The following is a 19,290-nucleotide window of genomic DNA, read 5'->3' as shown; positions in this document are numbered from 1 at the left end:
AGTTTGTCTTTAAAAAAAAAAAAGAAGAAGAAGAAGAAGAAGAAATAAAATTAGTTTCTCTGCCCAGTCCACCCCTACCCCAAGCCTCCACCCTTTTCATGCCTGGTCGAGGCCAAGGAGAAACACAGAGCGGGCCCAAGCCCCACAGAGAAGCACTGCATCCCAGACAATATCAGTCTTGTTCACAGAGTTTGGGAAGAAACAACCTCCGAAAACATACACAAAATTTCCCAGTGGAGGGTGTTCTGAGGGAAGAACAGGCGGGCCCTGTGTCTGGACACAGTATCCCTGAGGCTCTGGGAAGAGAGGAGCCCACAAGTCTAGCCCCCTCCCCAGACCGGAGGGGACACCTTACCCTTTTAGCCTCAGTGGGGCCGGGAGTGTCATACCGGGCCTGAACAGGAGTGCCCACAACTCAGTGGCCCCTGACGGCCCCAGCACCTGGAACCCCAGAGATCGTTTTTTGAAGGCAACATCGGAGAAAAGTCCCTGAGGAGAGAAGCAAGGGGCTGCTTGTTAGGTCTCTGGCATTTTCCAGACTTCCTATGGTGTGAGGGAAACGTGCCTCACGCATTCGTCTCTGTCCCCCCAGCAGGGCCACACAGACAGCCCTTCCATCCCTCAGGTGACCAACGTATGTGGCATGAATGACAGATTGTGATAGAAAGAAAGGTCACTCAAAACAACAGGGCAGGTCACCCAAAAGGGTTCCTCAGAGTCCTGTCCCCTGCCGGCCCCTCTTCCAGGCATTCCTGGGATGGCAGCCCAGGAGCCCCCCCCCCCCCGCTGATGGTGACTGAGCCAACAGCGACACCTGCTGGGCCATCAGACTCTGACCCAGCAGAGAACCCGGGGGGGCGTCACCCCAGCTTCCCAAAGCCCCCGGAAGCTCCATTCATGTCTTTAGTTCCAGATCCTCCACCCCCTCCCCCTCCAGGGCTGCCTCTCTCCTCCCCAAGGAGCATCTGTGATGCAGACACTTCTCAAACCAAAATGGAATGCTCCCACACCGGAGAGGAGGGCAGGATGGGCCCCAGCACAGGACCCTCCCGCAGGAGAGCTCAAGAGACATCGTCGGGCACGTGTCAGGGAGTGCCAGTCACAGGCCTCCGCAGTGTGACTGCACACCCTCTAACCAGCGGTGCTCATCTAGGCCGCACATTAGAAGCATCTGGGAGCTTCTGAATGCCTGAAGACCAGGCTGACGCCCAGGTGATTTCAGTGCACAGCCAAGGCTGACAATCACTGCTCTGGCTGACCTCCTAGAAGTTTAATGGGGTCTTTTGAGGGTCTGTGGCACGGTCCGCTTGGAGTCAAGAGCCCAATTGTGCAGGGAATGCCTTTATGGTGTGATTGTCACATATCTGTATACTTGGCCTGATAGTTCTCCAGCAGAAAAGGTTTTTCTGATGAACATGAAGTCATTGTTGTGGCCAGCAGGAGGGCTCCGGGGGTCCCGGACTCTCATTGCCCTCCTACATTATTAACCTCCCCATCCCTGAGCCTCCTAAAGAGCTCTCTGGGTGGGCATCCTTCCCCTGGCTTGAAGCAGGCCCCTGAATTGTGCACGAAAGCTTGGAGCATTCCTCATCCTAAACACACAAGGTTCTTGAATTTGAAGTTGGTGACAGGTCTGGATTTCATCAGGGAGGTTGGCTAACTCATTTCATTTCTCAGGGATTCTGACAGGGATCTCCAGAGAGGAAGAGGCAACTGGAGGTATGCATACATAGAATAAGAGATTTACTAGAAGGACTTGGCTCACATGATTACAGAGGTATCAGGCAAGCTGGGGGCCCAGGAGAACCAGGGTGTCGTTGTAGCCTGACTCTGAAGACTCGAGACCCAGGAAGAGCCACTGTCTGGGTTCAAGTCTGAAGGCGGTTTGAAGGTCATCAGGGAAGAGGAATTCTCTCTCTCTCCTGGGGGAGGTTCAGCCTTTTTTGTTTTATTTGTACCATCAACTGATTGGATGAGGCCCACCCATATTAACAGGCCAATCTGCTTTAGTCTACCAACTTAAATGCTCATCTCGCCCAAGAACACCCTCACAGACACACCCAGAATAACATTTGAACACATACCTGAGGACCCCAGGGCCCAGTCAAGCTGATATAAAATCAACCATCACAGGGATCCTTCCAGATCAGCCTTTGCAGATTAGAAGATGGGAGGTTGCCTAGAAAGGACAGGAGGTGTCCAGCCTGCCACGTGCAATGAAACCGAGAAACCTGTGAAGGCTTTGTGAAGAGAGGATTCTTGCAGAAGGCATCCCTCCAACCACATGTAGCCTCTTTATCTTGATGTGATTTCAGATCCCTGCACGTGGAATTTATCACCTTGCGTCCTATGCCCACGTGACCCTCAACCACACTGTAGCTGAACCTAACTCCTCTGCCTCCCTTCTTCCAGGTGAACTATGACCACTTTACTCTTGGTGTTTGTGACTCTGAGGGTCATTACAGCAGCCAGCGCAATAGAAGCTTCAGGTGAGGACACTCCCGTGCGTGTCTCATGTATCCAGCACGCACTGAAGACTGGATTCTGGGTACTGGGTCCCGAACTTAGTGCTGCTACTCCCAGGGTTATGATTTCCCCTTTCCTGGCCTTTTCCTGGCCCTGGCTCTTTCCTATTGAACGAAGGCAAGGCTAACCGCAAGGGATGAGGGCGACACGCGTGCGTCCAGGAGCCCTTGCTTGGGTACTGCTTCTCCCGGCTGCCCTCTAGGATGGACAGAGAGCATGAGGGGGAGAGCTCCTGGCAGGTGCCCATCTTCCCAGTCTCCCCTCTGTGGACCTTACCCCAAATTGCCACATACTGAGCTTGGGGTAGAGGCAGGATATAGATAAGCCAAAAGAGGAAATGCCAGCGAGGGAGGATCAACTGGGATATCAAAGAAGAGAAACTTGCTTGAGAAGCGGTCAGAAAGAAGCCACCAACAAATCACACAGGTCTTTGTTTATCTAGGCAAGCCATCCTCAGGGAAGACCCCCCATGGTCTCTTACATGTGGCAGGCACTAGGTGGGTTTCTGGTCATCAGGCCCTAAACCAAATGAACAAACTATCCACTGACCCCAGGACGGGTTTGCCCCAAAGTGGGCTGTATCTCCCTTAGACCCAGGCCAGAGAGGCCCCTGCTCTGGGCCATGCACTGTAGAGGCCTTCCTCTGGCCCTCCTCCAGCCCCAGTGCTCCTTAAAGGATGAGGAATCTGTCGGGCCAATGAGACATGTCCACACAGATCTATGCTCCCCCTTTAGACCACACTGGGTACCTAGGATGCCCCTAATTCCCTGCCCAAGTGGACCCAAGCCACTTCCAGAGACACATAGGTGTCTCCTCTGGGCCCATCCTCCTAGACGGGGGACCATTCCCCTGGTGTGAGCTACCCCAGGTCCATGGGAGGAGTCAAGGGGTGGCCATTTGTATGGGATGTGGACAGAGCTGGGGCGTGAGGGCTGGGGTAAGCACAGAGCCCTCACGGGGCAGAGACGTGGCAGAGAAGCCGGCCTCCTGCGTGGCCACCCAATCCAAAACTCCAAGGAATCCAAGAATTCTAAATGTGAGTCTGGCTTCTCCTTTTGAAAGGTATCATTGTCCAATAGCAAGATAGAACATATTTTATTTAACAATCTGTGGCCTTGATTTATAACTTTTAAATATTTGTACGCAGGCTCTATGGGTCTCCATCTGTACTCCTTCTCTGGGACCCACAGATACCCGGCCCCGGGCCGTAACCTGGGTGGTTTGTCCACACAGGCAAACCGGTTCCTAGGGTTGGTTGAGAGCTTTAAAAACGGCAGGGTTGGACACTGCTGTCACTCTTAGCTCTCCCCAGAGAACCGCCAGCACTAAAACCATGCTGTGTTACGGGGCATGGGCTGAGCCCTCAGAGGGAGATTTTTGTGGAAGGACCTGGTGGTGGCTGCCCAGGACATCAGAAGGTTGGGTCTGGACCCCAAACATTCCTGGCACCCCCTTCCTTGCCCTGTTGTGTGTCTACCACCCACAAATATCTGGAGCATTTTTATTTTCAACCTGTAGGCTCTCCTGGAAAAAAAAAGGGGGGGGGGCCATAAGTGTATGACATGCCATGAAAGGTGCTATTTTTGCAAAAGCTGTTTCTTTCCCATCCCAGGAGGATCTTTTATTTCTGACAGGATTTGGTCAGGATTTTGGTCCCTACTAACACTCTCCATGAGTTTTTGTGGAGCTGATCATCCCCCCCACCCCGGTCTGATTCTTTGCAGACATATGTAAATGTCAGACCCCCCCCCCCCGTTCCCCAACAGCAGAAGAGAATGCCTTATCCCTCAGCAAAGTCGGGACGGAGTCCAAAGTGGACCCCCTCAGCTGGGACACACCTTTGAAGTTTCGCATCGGAGCTTTAAACATTGTGTGGATTTTTTTTTTCTTCCCCATAATAATTTTTCCTGCCCCAACATGATTTTTTTCCCCAAAAATCTTTGAGTCAAGCTGTCACTCCAGAAAGATGGTCCTGTTTGTCTTATGGCTTGGCATCCCCCGGGGTACCCCAGTTTGAGGAACAGAGAAGAGGCTGTCAGCTCTGGAGCTTTCCTTGCCCTTCTCTGCAGCCCTTTTCCAGCTCCATAGTTCCTGTCTCGTGGCACAGAGACCGGGGGGCTTGAGGAACGCTGCTCTGGAAAAGGTGTAACAAGGCTTCCCGGGAATTCCCGATGGCACAGGAACGGCCCCCACCATAGATACGGACACGCTCACGGGCTTTTGTCATTTCCAAAATGACAGGGAGGCTGGGCAGTCCTCTCTCGGCACTAACAGCTCTGTCTCTCCCCCACAGACCCTGACAACTCGCTGAGTGTCAGCATCCCCGAACCGTCCCCCCTGCGGGTCCTCCTGGGGAGCTCCCTCACCATCCCCTGCTACTTCATCGACCCCATGCACCCCGTGACCACCGCCCCCTCCACCGCCCCCCTCTCCCCGAGAATCAAGTGGAGCCGCATTTCCAAGGAGAAGGAGGTCGTGTTGCTAGTGGCCACGGAAGGGCAGGTGCGGGTTAACAGTGCCTACCAAGACAAGGTCTCGCTGCCCAACTATCCGGCCATCCCCAGCGACGCCACCTTGGAAATCCAGAACCTGCGTTCCAATGACTCTGGGATGTACCGCTGTGAGGTTATGCACGGCATTGAGGACAGCGAGGCTACCCTGGAGGTCGTGGTGAAAGGTGAGGACCTCCCACGGGGACGCTGCTTCGCCTAGGGAAAGAGCCAGAACAGTATCCTCACAGCAGTGGACCCAGACAGGCTGGTTTTCAGATCCCAGCTGCCCCCCACCCCCAGCTTGCACCTCCCTCAGTCAAGTCAGTTAGCTTCAGCTGCTGCCCCTGTAACACGGAGCTGGTACTGTCATTCTCTCTGGACTTTGAGGGAATTAAACACGTCCTAGCCATAGTCACCTGTAAATGAAAGTTTGCGTTGCACAGCAATCCCAGGATTCAGTGGACCTTGTGCTTCTCCCCATCTTACAGACTAGTAAACTGAGGTTAAGTGACCTGCCTGAAGTTTCCCTGGAAGTGACTCTTCACCCAAGTGTCTTTTCCCTCCCCCAACCCCTCCCCCAGCCCCATTCTGTTCCAGAAGCCAAAGAAAAAGATGAAGTCTCTCTGGTTCCCTTCTCTCGGTAGCCCACAGGGAATGGTTGTGGCCTTTCGGTTGGCTTGAGGACAGGGCTCGCACTAGGATGCCCCTGGGCTGAGGATACATGGGGCTCTAAGTGTCGCCTCTCCCCAGAGAAAAGATGGGGTTCCAAGAAAAAATTAAAAGGAGGCAGATTTTAGTTGAATTCAAAGAACTTCCTGATTATCAGAACTATAGAAACTCAAAAAAGATACCTTGTGAGATAGTGAGGTCCTGTTCCTGGAGGTGTTTCAGCAAAGGCAAGAGGGCCATGTGCGGATGTGGAGAGGAGGTCTAGGCATCAGCTAGAGGCCCGGGGCAGATGTCCCTAAGGCCCCTTAGGGACTATGGCCACAACTCTTCAAGGTCTTTGACGTGCGAATGCGGAGAGGAGGTCTAGGCATCAGCTAGAGGCCCGGGGCAGATGTCCCTCGGGCCCCTTAGGGACCACGGCCACAACTCTTCCAGGTCTTTGACGTGGGAATGTGGAGAGGAGGTCTAGGCATCAGCTAGAGGCCCGGGGCAGATGTCCCTCGGACCCCTTAGGGACCATGGCCACAACTCTTCCAGGTCTTCGATGGCCGGAGGCTGTGCCTGACTTGCGAATGTGGAGAGGAGATCTAGGCATCAGCTAGAGGCCCGGGGCAGATGTCCCTAAGGCCCCTTAGGGACTATGGCCACAACTCTTCAAGGTCTTTGACGTGCGAATGCGGAGAGGAGGTCTAGGCATCAGCTAGAGGCCCGGGGCAGATGTCCCTCGGGCCCCTTAGGGACTATGGCCACAACTCTTCGAGGTCTTTGACGTGCGAATGTGGAGAGAAGATCTAGGCATCAGCTAGAGGCCCGGGGCAGATGTCCCTAAGGCCCCTTAGGGACTATGGCCACAACTCTTCGATGTCTTTGACGTGCGAATGTGGAGAGGAGATCTAGGCATCAGCTAGAGGCCCGGGGCAGATGTCCCTAAGGCCCCTTAGGGACTATGACCACAACTCTTCGAGGTCTTTGACGTGCGAATGCGGAGAGGAGGTCTAGGCATCAGCTAGAGGCCCGGGGCAGATGTCCCTTGGGCCCCTTAGGGACCATGGCCACAACTCTTCGAGGTCTTCGATGGCCGGAGGCCATGCCTGACTTGCTGTCCCGCCCACGCGTGTCTTGCAGGCATCGTGTTCCATTACAGAGCTATCTCCACACGCTACACGCTGGACTTTGACAGGGCACAGCGGGCCTGCCTGCAGAACAGTGCCATCATCGCCACACCCGAACAGCTGCAGGCTGCCTACGAGGACGGCTTCCACCAGTGCGACGCCGGCTGGCTGGCCGACCAGACTGTCAGGTGAGCCCCCGGGGCCACCCACGGGGCGGGGTGGGCGATGGACCGGAACACCAACCGGCACGGAGCTGGTGCCAGCCCGACACTGTGGCGGGCCTCGGCGGGGGCTGGAGTAAGTGCCTTGGCCGACTGTGACAATCCGTCTATCGTTACGCAGAAACAGGCGGATTTGGGGCCGTTCGTTTATCCTGTGCGGTAAGATAGAATAAGGTCTCAGGTATTTTGTTTACAGAAAGCTCATCAGGTGCTTTTCTGGATAGCTCCAGTGCTACCGTGGAAATACTTTTATTAGCCGATAGGAATTCTAAAATTATACAGAACTTGCACAGAAGGCCTTTATGTGCCTTGCTTTTAAAATGTTTTTAATGTTATTTATTTTTGAGAGGGAGAGAGACAGCGTTCACGCAAGTGAGGGAGGGGAAGAGAGAGGGAGGGAGACAGAATCCGAAGCAGGCTCCAAGTTCTGAGCCGTCAGCACAGAGCCCGACGCGGGGCTCAAACCCACAAACTGTGAGATCATGACCTGAGCCGAAGTTGGACACTCAACCAACTGAGCCACCCAGGCGCCCCTGTGTGCCTTACTTTAAAAAAAAAAAAGGGGGGGGTTATTGTACTCATTTGAATATACAGTGTAATTTGCAAGATGGTAAATGTGCCCAGGGCAATCTGTCTCAGACATGCTCATGTGGGAGCTCGCAGGGAGCCAGGACATGTCCTGGGGTGTCTGGGGGTTCTGCTCATGGAAATCCCATGGCACCACGACCGGTCCAAATCCTAGCAGCTTTGCCCTACACGATCATTTTCTCCGTGCAAATTACACATCATTCTCCTTTCTGCCCACATTCCCCTTTGGCATGATGTCTTCACCGGTCCTTTAAACTTTGGTGTTTCGGGGCGCCTGGGTGGCTCAGTCAGTTAAGCGTCCAACTCCGGCTCAGGTCATGATCTCGCGGTCCGTGAGTTCGAGCCCCACGTTGGGCTCTGTGCTGACAGCTCAGAGCCTGGAGCCTGTTTCGGATTCCGTGTCTCCCTCTCTCTCTGCTCCTCCCCCGTTCATGCTCTGTCTCTCTCTGTCTCAAAAATAAATAAACGCTAAAAAAAAAAATGTTAACTTTGGTGTTTCGTGTATTTTTTTTTAGCTGCTTTACTTTTTTTGTTGTTGTTTTTAATAATGCAAGACATATATAAATTAAGCTTTTTGACACATTTTCCCCCCTACAAGTACAGCTGCTGAGGGATGGGTAGCCCAGCAGGACAGACAGAGCTCTGCCCTCGAGGGATCTCAGTCTGTGAGAGCGAGCCTGTTCAGGCGAGAGGAGACATCCATTCACGATGGATCGGACCTCTCAACAGAAAAATCAGAACCGCAAAGCCTCCAGAGGAAAATATCTTTGCAATCTTTGAGATTTTAGGACACAACACCCACTAAAAGGAAAACAAGACAAGACAGCAGCCTCGCGTAGTCCAAGAGCCCACATCCCCAGCTCACAAACAGCTGGGCTCAGACCACAGCTCTGACACTTAGCCGCTGTGTGACGTTGGACAAATTGCTTAATGTCTCTGGGCCCCAGTTTCTTCCAGGCTAAAATGGAGTCTTTATAGCACTTGCCTCATTAGGTTGACATGAGACCCAGATGATACAAAGCAGGGGTCAGCAAGGGACAGCCCGTGGGCTGAATCCAACCAACCTCGTTTCTGTGCGTAAAGTTGTGTGGGAACCCTGTGGTGGTTTCACACCACGGTGGCAGGTTGAGTGGTCAAGTTGAGACCCCAGAGGCTGCAAGCCCTAAAATATTTACCATCTAGCCTTTCTACAGAAGAGGTTTGCAGGCCCCTGATACAGTATGTTCAGTACTGATAAAGAATCGGTAAAGGGGGCTGCCTGTAGTCACCACAAACTGTGAAAACACGCATCTCGGTAAAGCTTGGGAAAAACTGTAAAAACAAGTGGTCCACGTACCCAGGGCAGATGCTGGCAAACACATCAGTGAGCCACTGTTTCCTCCCACGTCGGAGGGAGGGTACAAGGGCACAGGCCACGGGCCCCTTCTGTTTCCTGAATGTCACCCCCCCACTCTGCGTTCCTGGCAGGTACCCCATCCACACTCCGAGGGAAGGCTGTTACGGGGACAAGGATGAGTTTCCGGGCGTGAGGACATACGGCATCCGAGACACCAATGAGACCTATGATGTGTACTGCTTCGCTGAAGACATGGAAGGTGAGGCCCCACCCCCGTCCCCAAAGCCCCTGCCGGTGCCCTTCTCCCCACTGACACTCGGGATCACACGGGCCTCCTCTGGGGCAGGGCTCTAGACCAGCTGCAGCCCATACTCAACCCCTCTGCCATGCACAGGCAGAATGGGAAGGAGGGAAAGGGCCTGCAGGCCCCTCACTGTCCACTTGGGAAAGGGCCTCAGGGGCCTCAGGCACCTGCCAAATGTTTGGCACCACTCCTGGGCCCGAGAATGCTTGTCTCTGCCTCTCCCCTGGGACCGCCCCTCCCAGCCAGGATGCCCCACCGCTCAGTGCTCGGACCAGCCCGTCACCGTCCCAAGGTCCACTGCACCAGCCCAGCCCAGCCCCCCTCACCAAGGACACCCCAGGCTGCTCCAGGGTGGGCCGAACAGAAACGTAGTTCCCAGGAGAGCTGGCTGCCCCCCACCGTCTCTCGGCTTCCCCGCTGCCGGCCCCCAGCCCCATCCAGGCAGTCTCCGTGGGCTGGTTCTGGAGGGCCCTGGAGGATAGCAGGAAGGGACCTGGAGTCTTTCTCTGCTTTGTAAAAGGTGCTGATTTTGGTCCCCGTCAGAGCTTCCCAAGTTACCCAGGCATGTGGATGACAGCTCTTCTCCCACCTGTACCCGTCACCCCTGTGGACATCCCAGACCGCAGCCACTGCCCCCAGCCCCAGCCCCACCCCAGCTCGCAGCTTCTCCCAGGAAAAGACCTAACAACCTGACTCCTTGGAGGCAGGGACAGTCCCCCGCTTTCTCACCTCTGTGCTCCTTTTCCTCATTCTCATGCCTGGGCCCGAAGCCTATTAAGGAACAAGCAGCTGTGTCCCCATTCTTGGGCACTGCCCATCAGAGCTGCCCCTGAACAGGGCCAGCCAGCACCTTCCCCGAGAACAGGTGCCCACCACGCACCCCTAACCCCCCTCACATAAGTTTCTTAGGTTTTTGCAAATAGTAAAAAGAGCTCAGAAGCCCCCACTAATGCCCTTATGGATGCTGTAGGCTAGAGACCCCAGTTTGAGAACCACTGCTCTAAGGGTCAGAGTTCAATGCCTGCTCGTCCCGTCAGAATGGGAAGTTTTGTAAAGGATTGCTTGCATGGGCAATGCTTAACTCATAGGAGAGATGCCCCGGGAGGAGGATGTTCCACAACAGAGTGCGTGCAAGGATGATTTGGAGCAGGATTTGGGATCCTAGCAGCCACGTGGATTGGCTGGAGATGCAGGGCAGGAGCGGGGAGGGAGATCCTCACTCCGCCGGCCCCGTCCTTCGCAGGCGAGGTCTTCTATGCCACATCTCCGGAGAAGTTCACCTTCCAGGAGGCAGCCAATGAGTGTCGGCGGCTGGGCGCCCGGCTGGCCACCACAGGCCAGCTCTACCTGGCCTGGCAGAGCGGCATGGACATGTGCAGTGCTGGCTGGCTGGCCGACCGCAGTGTGCGCTACCCCATCTCCAAAGCCCGGCCCAACTGCGGGGGCAACCTGCTGGGCGTGAGGACCGTCTACCTGCACGCCAACCAGACAGGCTACCCTGACCCCTCATCCCGCTACGACGCCATCTGCTACACAGGTGGGGCTGGGGGCCGGGAGGGGGGTCGTGCCACGGAAATTGGGGTCCAGAGGAGGGGGGCTTGGAATGGGGGTTTGTTTCTACTCCTTCTCAAGGGGCCACAGGGTTAGAGTCCACACAGTCTAGGTTCGAATCACAACCCCATGCTAATTCTTAGAGGGGGAAAAAACCCCAGTAATATGGGGCTGCATCACTTTATGACAAAATTGATGACGGTGTGATGGCATAGCTCACTTCACGTTTGACCGTCATAGCTGGTCTTACATGAAGATGCGTATTTTTGCAAAAGTAATGAGGATTTCCCCCAAAGCCTCTCTTAACCTTTCAGTATCCTTAGCAGCTTTTTCAAAGTGGTAGCACCCTTGTGGATTTCATCTTTCTTAAATTATGGGCTGGTCGTTTCTGCCAGACCCTCGTTTGCTCATGACAGACACACAGGTGCCTTATGTCACTTTTATCCGTTTCGTGAGCTCCCACATCTTTGGCAAGGTTTTCCAGTTCCACTTTGTAACTGATTTACAACGCCCTATCGGCTAGTTACAACGTCAGATGGTCAACAAGGCACCTGGACGATAGGTAAGGAGGCAATGGGTGTTGATCAAGAACAGATCCTGGAGCTGGACTGGTTTTCTGAGCGGTGAGCTGCTTGGTCAATATCTCGTGCTATGATGATGTTGCGTTCTTTTGCAACATGGAAAGGCCTCCTAGAATGAGCACGCGCAGAGTTGAAGCCGCCCGCAAAGGGTCCGGCAAGGTGCCGAGGCACCGTGAGTTTTCCTCCCCTGGTGGGGGAAGCCGGTGGATCCGATGCCCGTCTCCCTCAAGCCAGCCCCAGGCTGAGCCCCTAAAGCCGGTCTTTCCCCCTGCCCCAGGTGAAGACTTTGTGGACATCCCAGAAAACTTCTTCGGGGTGGGTGGTGAGGAGGACATCACCATCCAGACAGTGACCTGGCCTGATGTGGAGCTGCCTCTGCCCCGAAACGTCACCGAGGGTGAAGCCCGAGGCAACGTGATCCTTACCGTGAAACCCATCTTTGAAGTCTCCCCCACTATCCCGGAGCCCGAGGAGCCCTTCACGTTTGTCCCCGAAGTAGGGGCCACTGCCTTCCCTGAGGCTGAGAACAGGACTGGAGAGGCCACCAGGCCCTGGGGTGTCCCCGAGGAGTCCACGCCTGGCCTGGCCTTCACCGCCTTCACCAGCGAGGACCATGTGGTGCAGGTGACCGCAGTCCCAGGCGCCACCGAGGTTCCCGGGCAGCCACGATTGCCAGGGGGTAAGTGCCCGCCCCTCAGGGGGCCGCGTGGGGGCTAGGGGCAGGTGGGAAGAACTTGGCCTTAGGGATGTACCTTCAGCTTAACTTGAGACCTGGGCCAGGGCTTTCTCCTGTCAGACTCGGTTCTCCTTGTTTGTAAAAAAGGGGGATGGGCCAGAGCGGTGACCTCCACGCTTTTTTGCCACAGAGCATTTCCTTCGAATGAAGTTATAGGTAGAAACCAGACTATGTGTCAAGCAGGTAAAGATGCCACATGGGTCTAGGTGAAGTCGAATAAAGAACTGGGCCTCTTTTGTCCAGGGGTCCTTCTTGCCCCATCAGACACCCCCAAAGAACAGAGCCACTTGAGACCTTCTACAAAGGTGACCCCAGGGCTTCTCACAGCGCTGGCCTTCCAGGACAGGGGTCAGCAAACCAAGTTCTGGAGGCCAAATCCAGCTTGCCACCTGTTTTTAAATTTTTTTCAATTTTTTTTATTTTATTACTTTGAGAGAGAGAGAGAGAGCAGGGGAGGAGCAGAGAGAGAGGGAGACACAGAATCCAAAGCAGGCTCCAGGCTCTGAGCTATCAGCACAGAGCCTGATGCAGGGCTCGAACTCCCAGACCGGGAGATCATGACCTGAGCCGAAGTCAGATGCTTAACCAACTGAGCCACCCAGGCGCCCCGCCACCTATTTTTATAAGGCCCACAAACTAAGGATAGTTTTACAGTTTTAGATAGTCGGGGCACAAAGTCAAAATAAGAATAATACTCTAATATTCTGTGACGTATAACGAAAATTATATAGCATTCAAGATTTAATGTCCACAAATAACGTTTGATTGGACCAAAGCCACACCTATTTGTCCACGTGATGTCTGTGGCTAATTTAGGACTGTCATGGCAGAGTTGAGTAGTTGTGACAGAAACCATTGAAGCCATGAAGAGTGAAATGTGTCCTGTCTGGCCCTTTCCAGAAAATGTCGGCCAACCCCTGATCTAGGATGATGGTGTTCCAGGTGTTTAAGGAATGTCTGGAGACTTTGGATGTCATGTCACATAGAGCTCAGCTGTTCCCCATACTCCAATCCAAGAACCAGAAGGACATTCTGGGGTGGCTTTCCTAAGGGCCTTGGTGGTGTCCCCTCCTGGGGGAAGAGCAAATAGTCACTGTCTTCCACCATCACACACATGATGCCACCAAGCAGGATTTCAGCCTGAATTGCCCAGAGAAATACAATATGTTGGGAAGGAGAAATTGTTTGGAAGTTCTGGGGGTAACGCCAGCAATGGCCGGGTCTGAGGGTTGGCCCGGGACTGGGAAGAGCCCCACTGGCCACCATGTGAGAAGGCGCCAATGGACGGATGGGCACCTGCCACAGGACAGAGGATGTGGGATTTGCAGTTGTGATATAACCTGGCCGATCACCCAGGGAAGTGTCAAAAGCAAATGTGTGTGCGGCTGGATACAACAGGAAAGGCTGAGTAAATGGGGGGCTCAAGGACGGGGCCCCTTTGGGCACCTGGCCAAAGCCATGAGGACACTCCCCAGAATGTGCCCGGTGCACACCCACAAAAACTCTCACAGCCACTTTCAGAGAGGCCGCCCACCCCCCGGCCCCTGGGCCAAGTGGAAGAAATGCTAATGGTTGATGTATTCCTTAGCCTTTTCTGTATTTTCCGAATGTTCTGTAATGAACGTGTATTCTTTTTGTCATGAGAAAAAAATGTGTTTGTTTTAAAGGGTAAAGGGACAAATGAGCAGTCTGGGAGTGAGGGGCCCAAAGAGGAAGGTTGGGGACACCCAGGGCAGAAGAGTCATCAAAGGCTTTCTCAGGGAGATGGAGTTCAGGAGCAGCTTGAACAAGCAGAGGGAACCAGCTTGGTTGAGAAGAGGATCAGAAGCAGGAAAGGAAAGAGGGGGTGAAGGGAAGTCACTCCTCAAGGAGCCAGAGCTCCCTCCACGCCCTCAAAGCCATGAGGACCCGCCCCATGGGCACCGGCATGCTGGTATCTAGTCCCTGCCCTGAGCCTACCTCGTCTCTCCTTCTCTCCCTCCCCTCCCCACCCAGGGGTTGTGTTCCACTACCGGCCAGGCTCTGCCCGCTACGCCCTGACGTTTGCGGAGGCTCAACAGGCCTGCCTGCGCACCGGGGCAGTGATCGCCTCCCCGGAGCAGCTCCAGGCCGCCTATGAAGCAGGCTACGAGCAGTGTGATGCTGGCTGGCTGCAAGACCAGACTGTCAGGTGAGGGATGAGCCCAGCCCCGCTTCCAGCCCAGAACCGTGAGGGGTCGGGCTTGGGGAGCCAGAACCTGTCACGGCACCCAGTGCACAGTGGGCACCCAATACACTGTGCAGTAATGAATGAATTCATGACTCCATGGCCGCTCCCCTAATTTCTCCCCCAGAACCAAGGCATATTATCCTGAGTCGGTGGCGAAGGGCCCCAGGTGACATTAAGTCCTTGGTCATTTACCCCCAAGGAACAGGGAGGGAGAATCTCTCCTCAAGGCCCCCCCGCCCGGGTCCCCTCCAGCTTGACCCAATGCCCTTCTATACAACCGGCTCTCTTCTGAAGCCAGGAATCCCCCCAGGGGCCTCCAGACCCTTTCCTCAGCCACACGGGGAGCTTGCCACATAAGGGGACTGCTGTCACTGACAGTGCACCCTGCCAGAGTCCCAAGAGGCCTGCCAGCCTCACCCCGGGCCCTGCCTCTCCCGGCCCCTGGAATAGGCTTTCAGGTGCCCCTCCTGCCCTCCTTTGCAGATACCCCATCGTGAGCCCACGAACCCCATGTGTGGGTGATAAAGACAGCAGCCCAGGAGTCAGGACCTACGGCATCCGGCCACCGTCCGAAACCTATGATGTCTACTGCTACGTCGACAGGCTCGAGGGTACAAGCCACATTCTCGCATTTGGGGCCCCAGCCAGGCAGGGGGCTGGTGGAGAGACACAAAGAGGAGGGGGAATTACCATCCCCCCAGCTCTCTTCCCACCCAGGGGCAGAAAGGCCGGCCCAGCCCCTCTCTCGGGCCAAGCTCCTTCTCTCCCTCCGGAATGGTTCATGTGGGTCCCCCAGGATTGCAGGCGAGGTCTCCACCATCTGCCTCTCGGAGAATCCCAGTGCCCTGGAACAAATGAAAGCCTCTGAGAAGTCCTGCAATAGAAAAACCTCTTTAACTTTGCTTAGCCAAGTGCCCAAGCTTAGTCAACCACAGACATTTTATTTTGTTGCGTTTCACGTCTTTTCGTTTCAATTATAATCATCAAATTACTATCCCATAGAACCCAATTTTGGAAATGCTGGCATTATTCTGGAAAGATTTTGGTATAGCCACTCACCTGTTTTGGGGACCTGGGGCAGGTTACTTAACCTTTCTGGGCCTCGGTTTCCTCATCTATAAAATAGGGCTGATTGTGCCTCATAGCAGAGATTTCTGTGAGTATGAAATGAGATATGTATGAGAAGGGCCCGGTACAGTAGGTGTCCACTAAATGTGAACCTCCTCCCCCCAATTCAGACAAGCAGCTGGGTACAGTTCTGGGTGCAGGGACCAAAACCCCAAGAGTGGCTACAGGACCCACCCCTCCCCTCGAGGAGCCCCCAGGGTGGGGGTGGGGGTTGCAGGTCCACAGCATTCGGGTGCTCCATGCTTAAGTGCTGTGGTGTAGGGAGCACAGGGGGGTCGGAGGGAAGGTGCCCAAGGGAATGCCTCTCTTAGCAGAGGAGGGGGTTGCCCAAGTGTGACGGGCAGTCTAGAAAACAGAGAAGGAGGGAGGCTGTTTCCATGTAGAGTGACCAGCTGGCTTCAATTCTCTTGCCCCGGCCCCTGGGTGAGCTGAGGCTGCTCTGGCTGTGGACATGAGGGTCACACCTGCACCTGCCTCTGCCCCCAGGGGAGGTGTTCTTTGTCACACGCCCGGAGCAGTTCACCTTCGAGGAGGCCCTGGCATTCTGTGAATCCCACAACGCCACACTGGCCTCCACGGGCCAGCTCTACGCCGCCTGGAGCCGGGGCCTGGACAAGTGCTATGCTGGCTGGCTGTCCGACGGCAGCCTCCGCTACCCCATCGTCACCCCGAGGCCCTCCTGTGGCGGAGACAAGCCAGGCGTGAGAACGGTCTACCTTTACCCCAACCAGACAGGCCTCCCAGACCCACTGTCCCGGCATCATGCCTTCTGCTTCCGAGGTACGTGTTCTCACCTCTCCTCCAGCCTCCCTTCTGCCTGGGGGTGACTCCTCTGGCTTCACCCCTTCACACCTTCACTCCTGCCCGCTGTCCCCATCCATCAGAGCAAGGAGGGAAAAGTCAGTCCCTCTGGGGCAGGGCCAGCTCCGGAGCTAGCATGATCTTGAGCGTTGACCCCAAGGCAAGTACATCCTTCTCAAGTTCCTCTGAGACAGGCAGAGAGAGGCGAGTGAAAGCTTGGGCTCTAAAACCAGGTTGACCTGAATTTTGATTACAGTTCTTCTGCGTAATAGCTGTGTGACCCTGGGCAAGTCACTTAACCTCTCTGTTCCTCTGTTTCATCTATAAAATAGTGATGTAATAGTACCTACCTGAAAGGGTTGCTGTACCGATGAACTGGGATAGTGCACACAAAACCCTTGGCATTGTGCTTGGGACATAGTAAATTCTCAGCAAATGTTAGCTTTACTGTTGTAAATAACACCCATATACACATGCACATACATATATACTGTTTTAATTTGTAACCCTTGCCAAAGTTTCTCCTGCTTCCAGATATTTTTGTGAGGAGTTGAGTCCAAGTGTTCTATTACGCTTCACTAAACACCAGAAACTCAGATTTTTAAGTGACCTGTGCTGAGGACCCAGTGCAGATCAAACCACTTTACTAGCGGGAGTTCCCAGAATTCTGTCATCAAACGGCCCAGGGGGTGTGGCTAGGGCGTGGCCAAGGCTTAGGGCGGGGCTCTGAAGGGATGAGATCGGCCGGTCTGAAAGCACTGACTGGAACCTAGATTGTAGTCGCAGCTTGAGCCGTGTTTTATATATGATGCATCAAAGCTGAGTGTCTTTGTAGCTTCCTGTGAATGTAGAATTATTCCAAAACAAAGTTAATGAAAAATAAGACCTGAGCTTTGCCAAGTTTCTCAGACTTCCAGGGTCACCTTTTAAAACCCAGCTCGGAGAAAGCTCAGCCCCGCACCGCCAGCCTCACGAAAGCCAAACCCCTCCCAGAGGATGATGTGTCGAGGCTCTTGTGCCAGTACCGCTGTCGGGCCCCCCGGGCAGCAGAAGCCACACCAGTTAGTCTCCCTGTAAATGTTTACCCATGCACCATCGCCCCCCCCCCCCCACAGTCCCCGACCTTCCGTGAACTCGGTCTTTTCTGTAACTGCCAAGAGGTTTTGGCCTCTTTCCCGACCAAGCCCACCTCCGGTTTCCCCCAAACCAAAACAGTTACCCCAGTCAATAAGTCCCTCCTTCACCCTCCAGTGCTGGGGTGACTTCATGGATTTTAAATCACAGCCTCCTATTTTTGACCCATAATTTCTGTCCCCAGGAAAGGCAGCGTCATGCCGTAGGTGAGAGCGGGGGCTGGTGCCAGATGCTTTCCTTCAAAGACTAGATCTGCCTCTTATAAGCCACTGACCCTGGGCGAGTCATTTAACTCTGTGCCTCAGTTTCCCTAGCTGTAAATGATATAGTACCTATCTCATAAGGCTGTTGTGGGATAAAATGATTTTATATACATAACACCTTTAAACAATGCCTGGCATGTATAATAGATTCTGCAGAAGAGATGTCCCAGACCGCCCTGAAATAATGTGTGTGTGTATCGAAATTGTGTAATTGATGCAGACAGCTCTTATTGAGGAAGACAGAAGCCATCTCACTGGGTTTGGGGGCGGGGGGGCTGTCGAGGTCTAGCAAGGTTTTTGCACCAGCCTGGCCCCTCTCGGAATCTTCTAGTCCCCCTTGAGAAGGGCCAACCTGGGATGGGTCACTGGTAGGAAGGAATTCTCACCACCCTCATCTCTTTAGGTGTCTCAGCAGCACCCTCTCCAGGAGAAGAAGAGGGTGGCACAGCCACGCCCTCTGTGGAGGACTGGATCGCTACCCAAGTGGTGCCTGGTGTGGGTGCTGTCCCCTCCGGAGAGGAGACCACGACAAGCCCAGACTTCACCACTGAGCCAGAAAACCAGACGGAATGGGAACTGGCCTACACCCCAGTGGGCACTTCCCCACCACCAGGTCTGTGTGGCTAGGGCTCTGGGGTGTGTCCTAGGGTGGGACATGTGCTCTGTGTCCCCAGCCCTCTGTGTCACACTAGCTGAACGTGCTGCTCTGGGCAACGTCAGCCCCCGCAACTGGCCTCTAGGACAACGGTCAAGGGAAGAAAGGGGCAGCCTTGTTCATAAAGCACCTCTCACTCTGTCTTCCTGCATTTACACCCCTACCTTCCAGCCTTTTAAAAACTCTCTTGTGGGAGGATCTCTCATAGAGGGGTGAGGACCCAGAGGGGTAGTTGAAAGTGTGACCGTGACCTGTCTCCTTGCTTTCTTCTTCCTTCTATGTGTCTCTTCTGGGCCAGGCATCCCCAGCCAGAACTTCCTGAGCCCCATCTGTCCTGATAAAATCAGATGGGACTCGACGGGATGAAAGCTTCTAGGCCCCTCACCCTGTTGGAAAAAGTGTTTTGTGGCCATAAGGGAAATGCTGGCTTACAGAAAGATTAACAGGTTTCCTCACTGCAGACCTTCTCAGGACCATTGGATATGCTAATATTTATTTATATATTTATATTTTGAGAGAGAGAGAGTACCAGCAGGGGAGGGGCAGAGAGAGAGGGAGAGAGAGAGAATCCCAAGCAGGCTCTGCACTGTTAGCACAGAGCCCGATGTGGGGCTCGAACTCATGAACCGTGAGATCGTGACCTGAGCTGAAATCATGAGTCGGACGCTTAACCGGCTGAACCATTCAGGCATCCCCGCGTAAGGCTGAATTAAATGCACAGTAATGTGTGTGTGCTTAGTAGAGTCACCTCACCCAGGGGCACGTTCATTTGAAGGAACGAGTCCATCAGAGCTTCCCAGTTCCTCATCTAGTCACTCAGTGCACTGTTCCCCAGCAATTCAGCCGTGCTCAGCGCTCCTCTGGGTGGTGCTAGAAAGGCAAAGCCTGGCCTCCCTCCATGCCAGAAGGTGAGGGTGTGTCAGTGGAGCAGGTGGGATTCTGGCCCAGAGACCTCACCCAGCAGCCACACCCACCTGTGACCC

The 19,290-nt window shown here is 54.3% G+C and overlaps 1 protein-coding gene across 4 annotated transcripts in view; it reads left to right on the top strand.

Moving 5' to 3' along the window:
* The window catches only part of ACAN (aggrecan), a 67,515-nt gene that overhangs the window by 25,623 nt on the left and 22,602 nt on the right, over positions 1–19,290 (top strand). For all 4 annotated transcript variants that reach the window (XM_053223573.1, XM_053223574.1, XM_053223572.1 and 1 more), the window contains exons 2-11: positions 2,413–2,489; positions 4,821–5,204; positions 6,814–6,988; positions 9,077–9,204; positions 10,493–10,786; positions 11,659–12,060; positions 14,113–14,287; positions 14,810–14,937; positions 15,941–16,234; positions 18,056–18,265. In XM_053223573.1, coding sequence (XP_053079548.1) covers positions 2,420–2,489; positions 4,821–5,204; positions 6,814–6,988; positions 9,077–9,204; positions 10,493–10,786; positions 11,659–12,060; positions 14,113–14,287; positions 14,810–14,937; positions 15,941–16,234; positions 18,056–18,265 — 2,260 coding nt within the window. In that variant the 5' untranslated portion in view covers positions 2,413–2,419. The remainder of the gene's footprint in view (positions 1–2,412; positions 2,490–4,820; positions 5,205–6,813; positions 6,989–9,076; positions 9,205–10,492; positions 10,787–11,658; positions 12,061–14,112; positions 14,288–14,809; positions 14,938–15,940; positions 16,235–18,055; positions 18,266–19,290) is intronic.

This window comes from Acinonyx jubatus, chromosome B3, assembly GCF_027475565.1.
Source record: "Acinonyx jubatus isolate Ajub_Pintada_27869175 chromosome B3, VMU_Ajub_asm_v1.0, whole genome shotgun sequence".
NCBI lineage: Eukaryota > Metazoa > Chordata > Mammalia > Carnivora > Felidae > Acinonyx > Acinonyx jubatus.
Note: the sequence above shows the minus strand (reverse complement) of the source record. Positions and strands in the feature narration are given on the sequence as shown.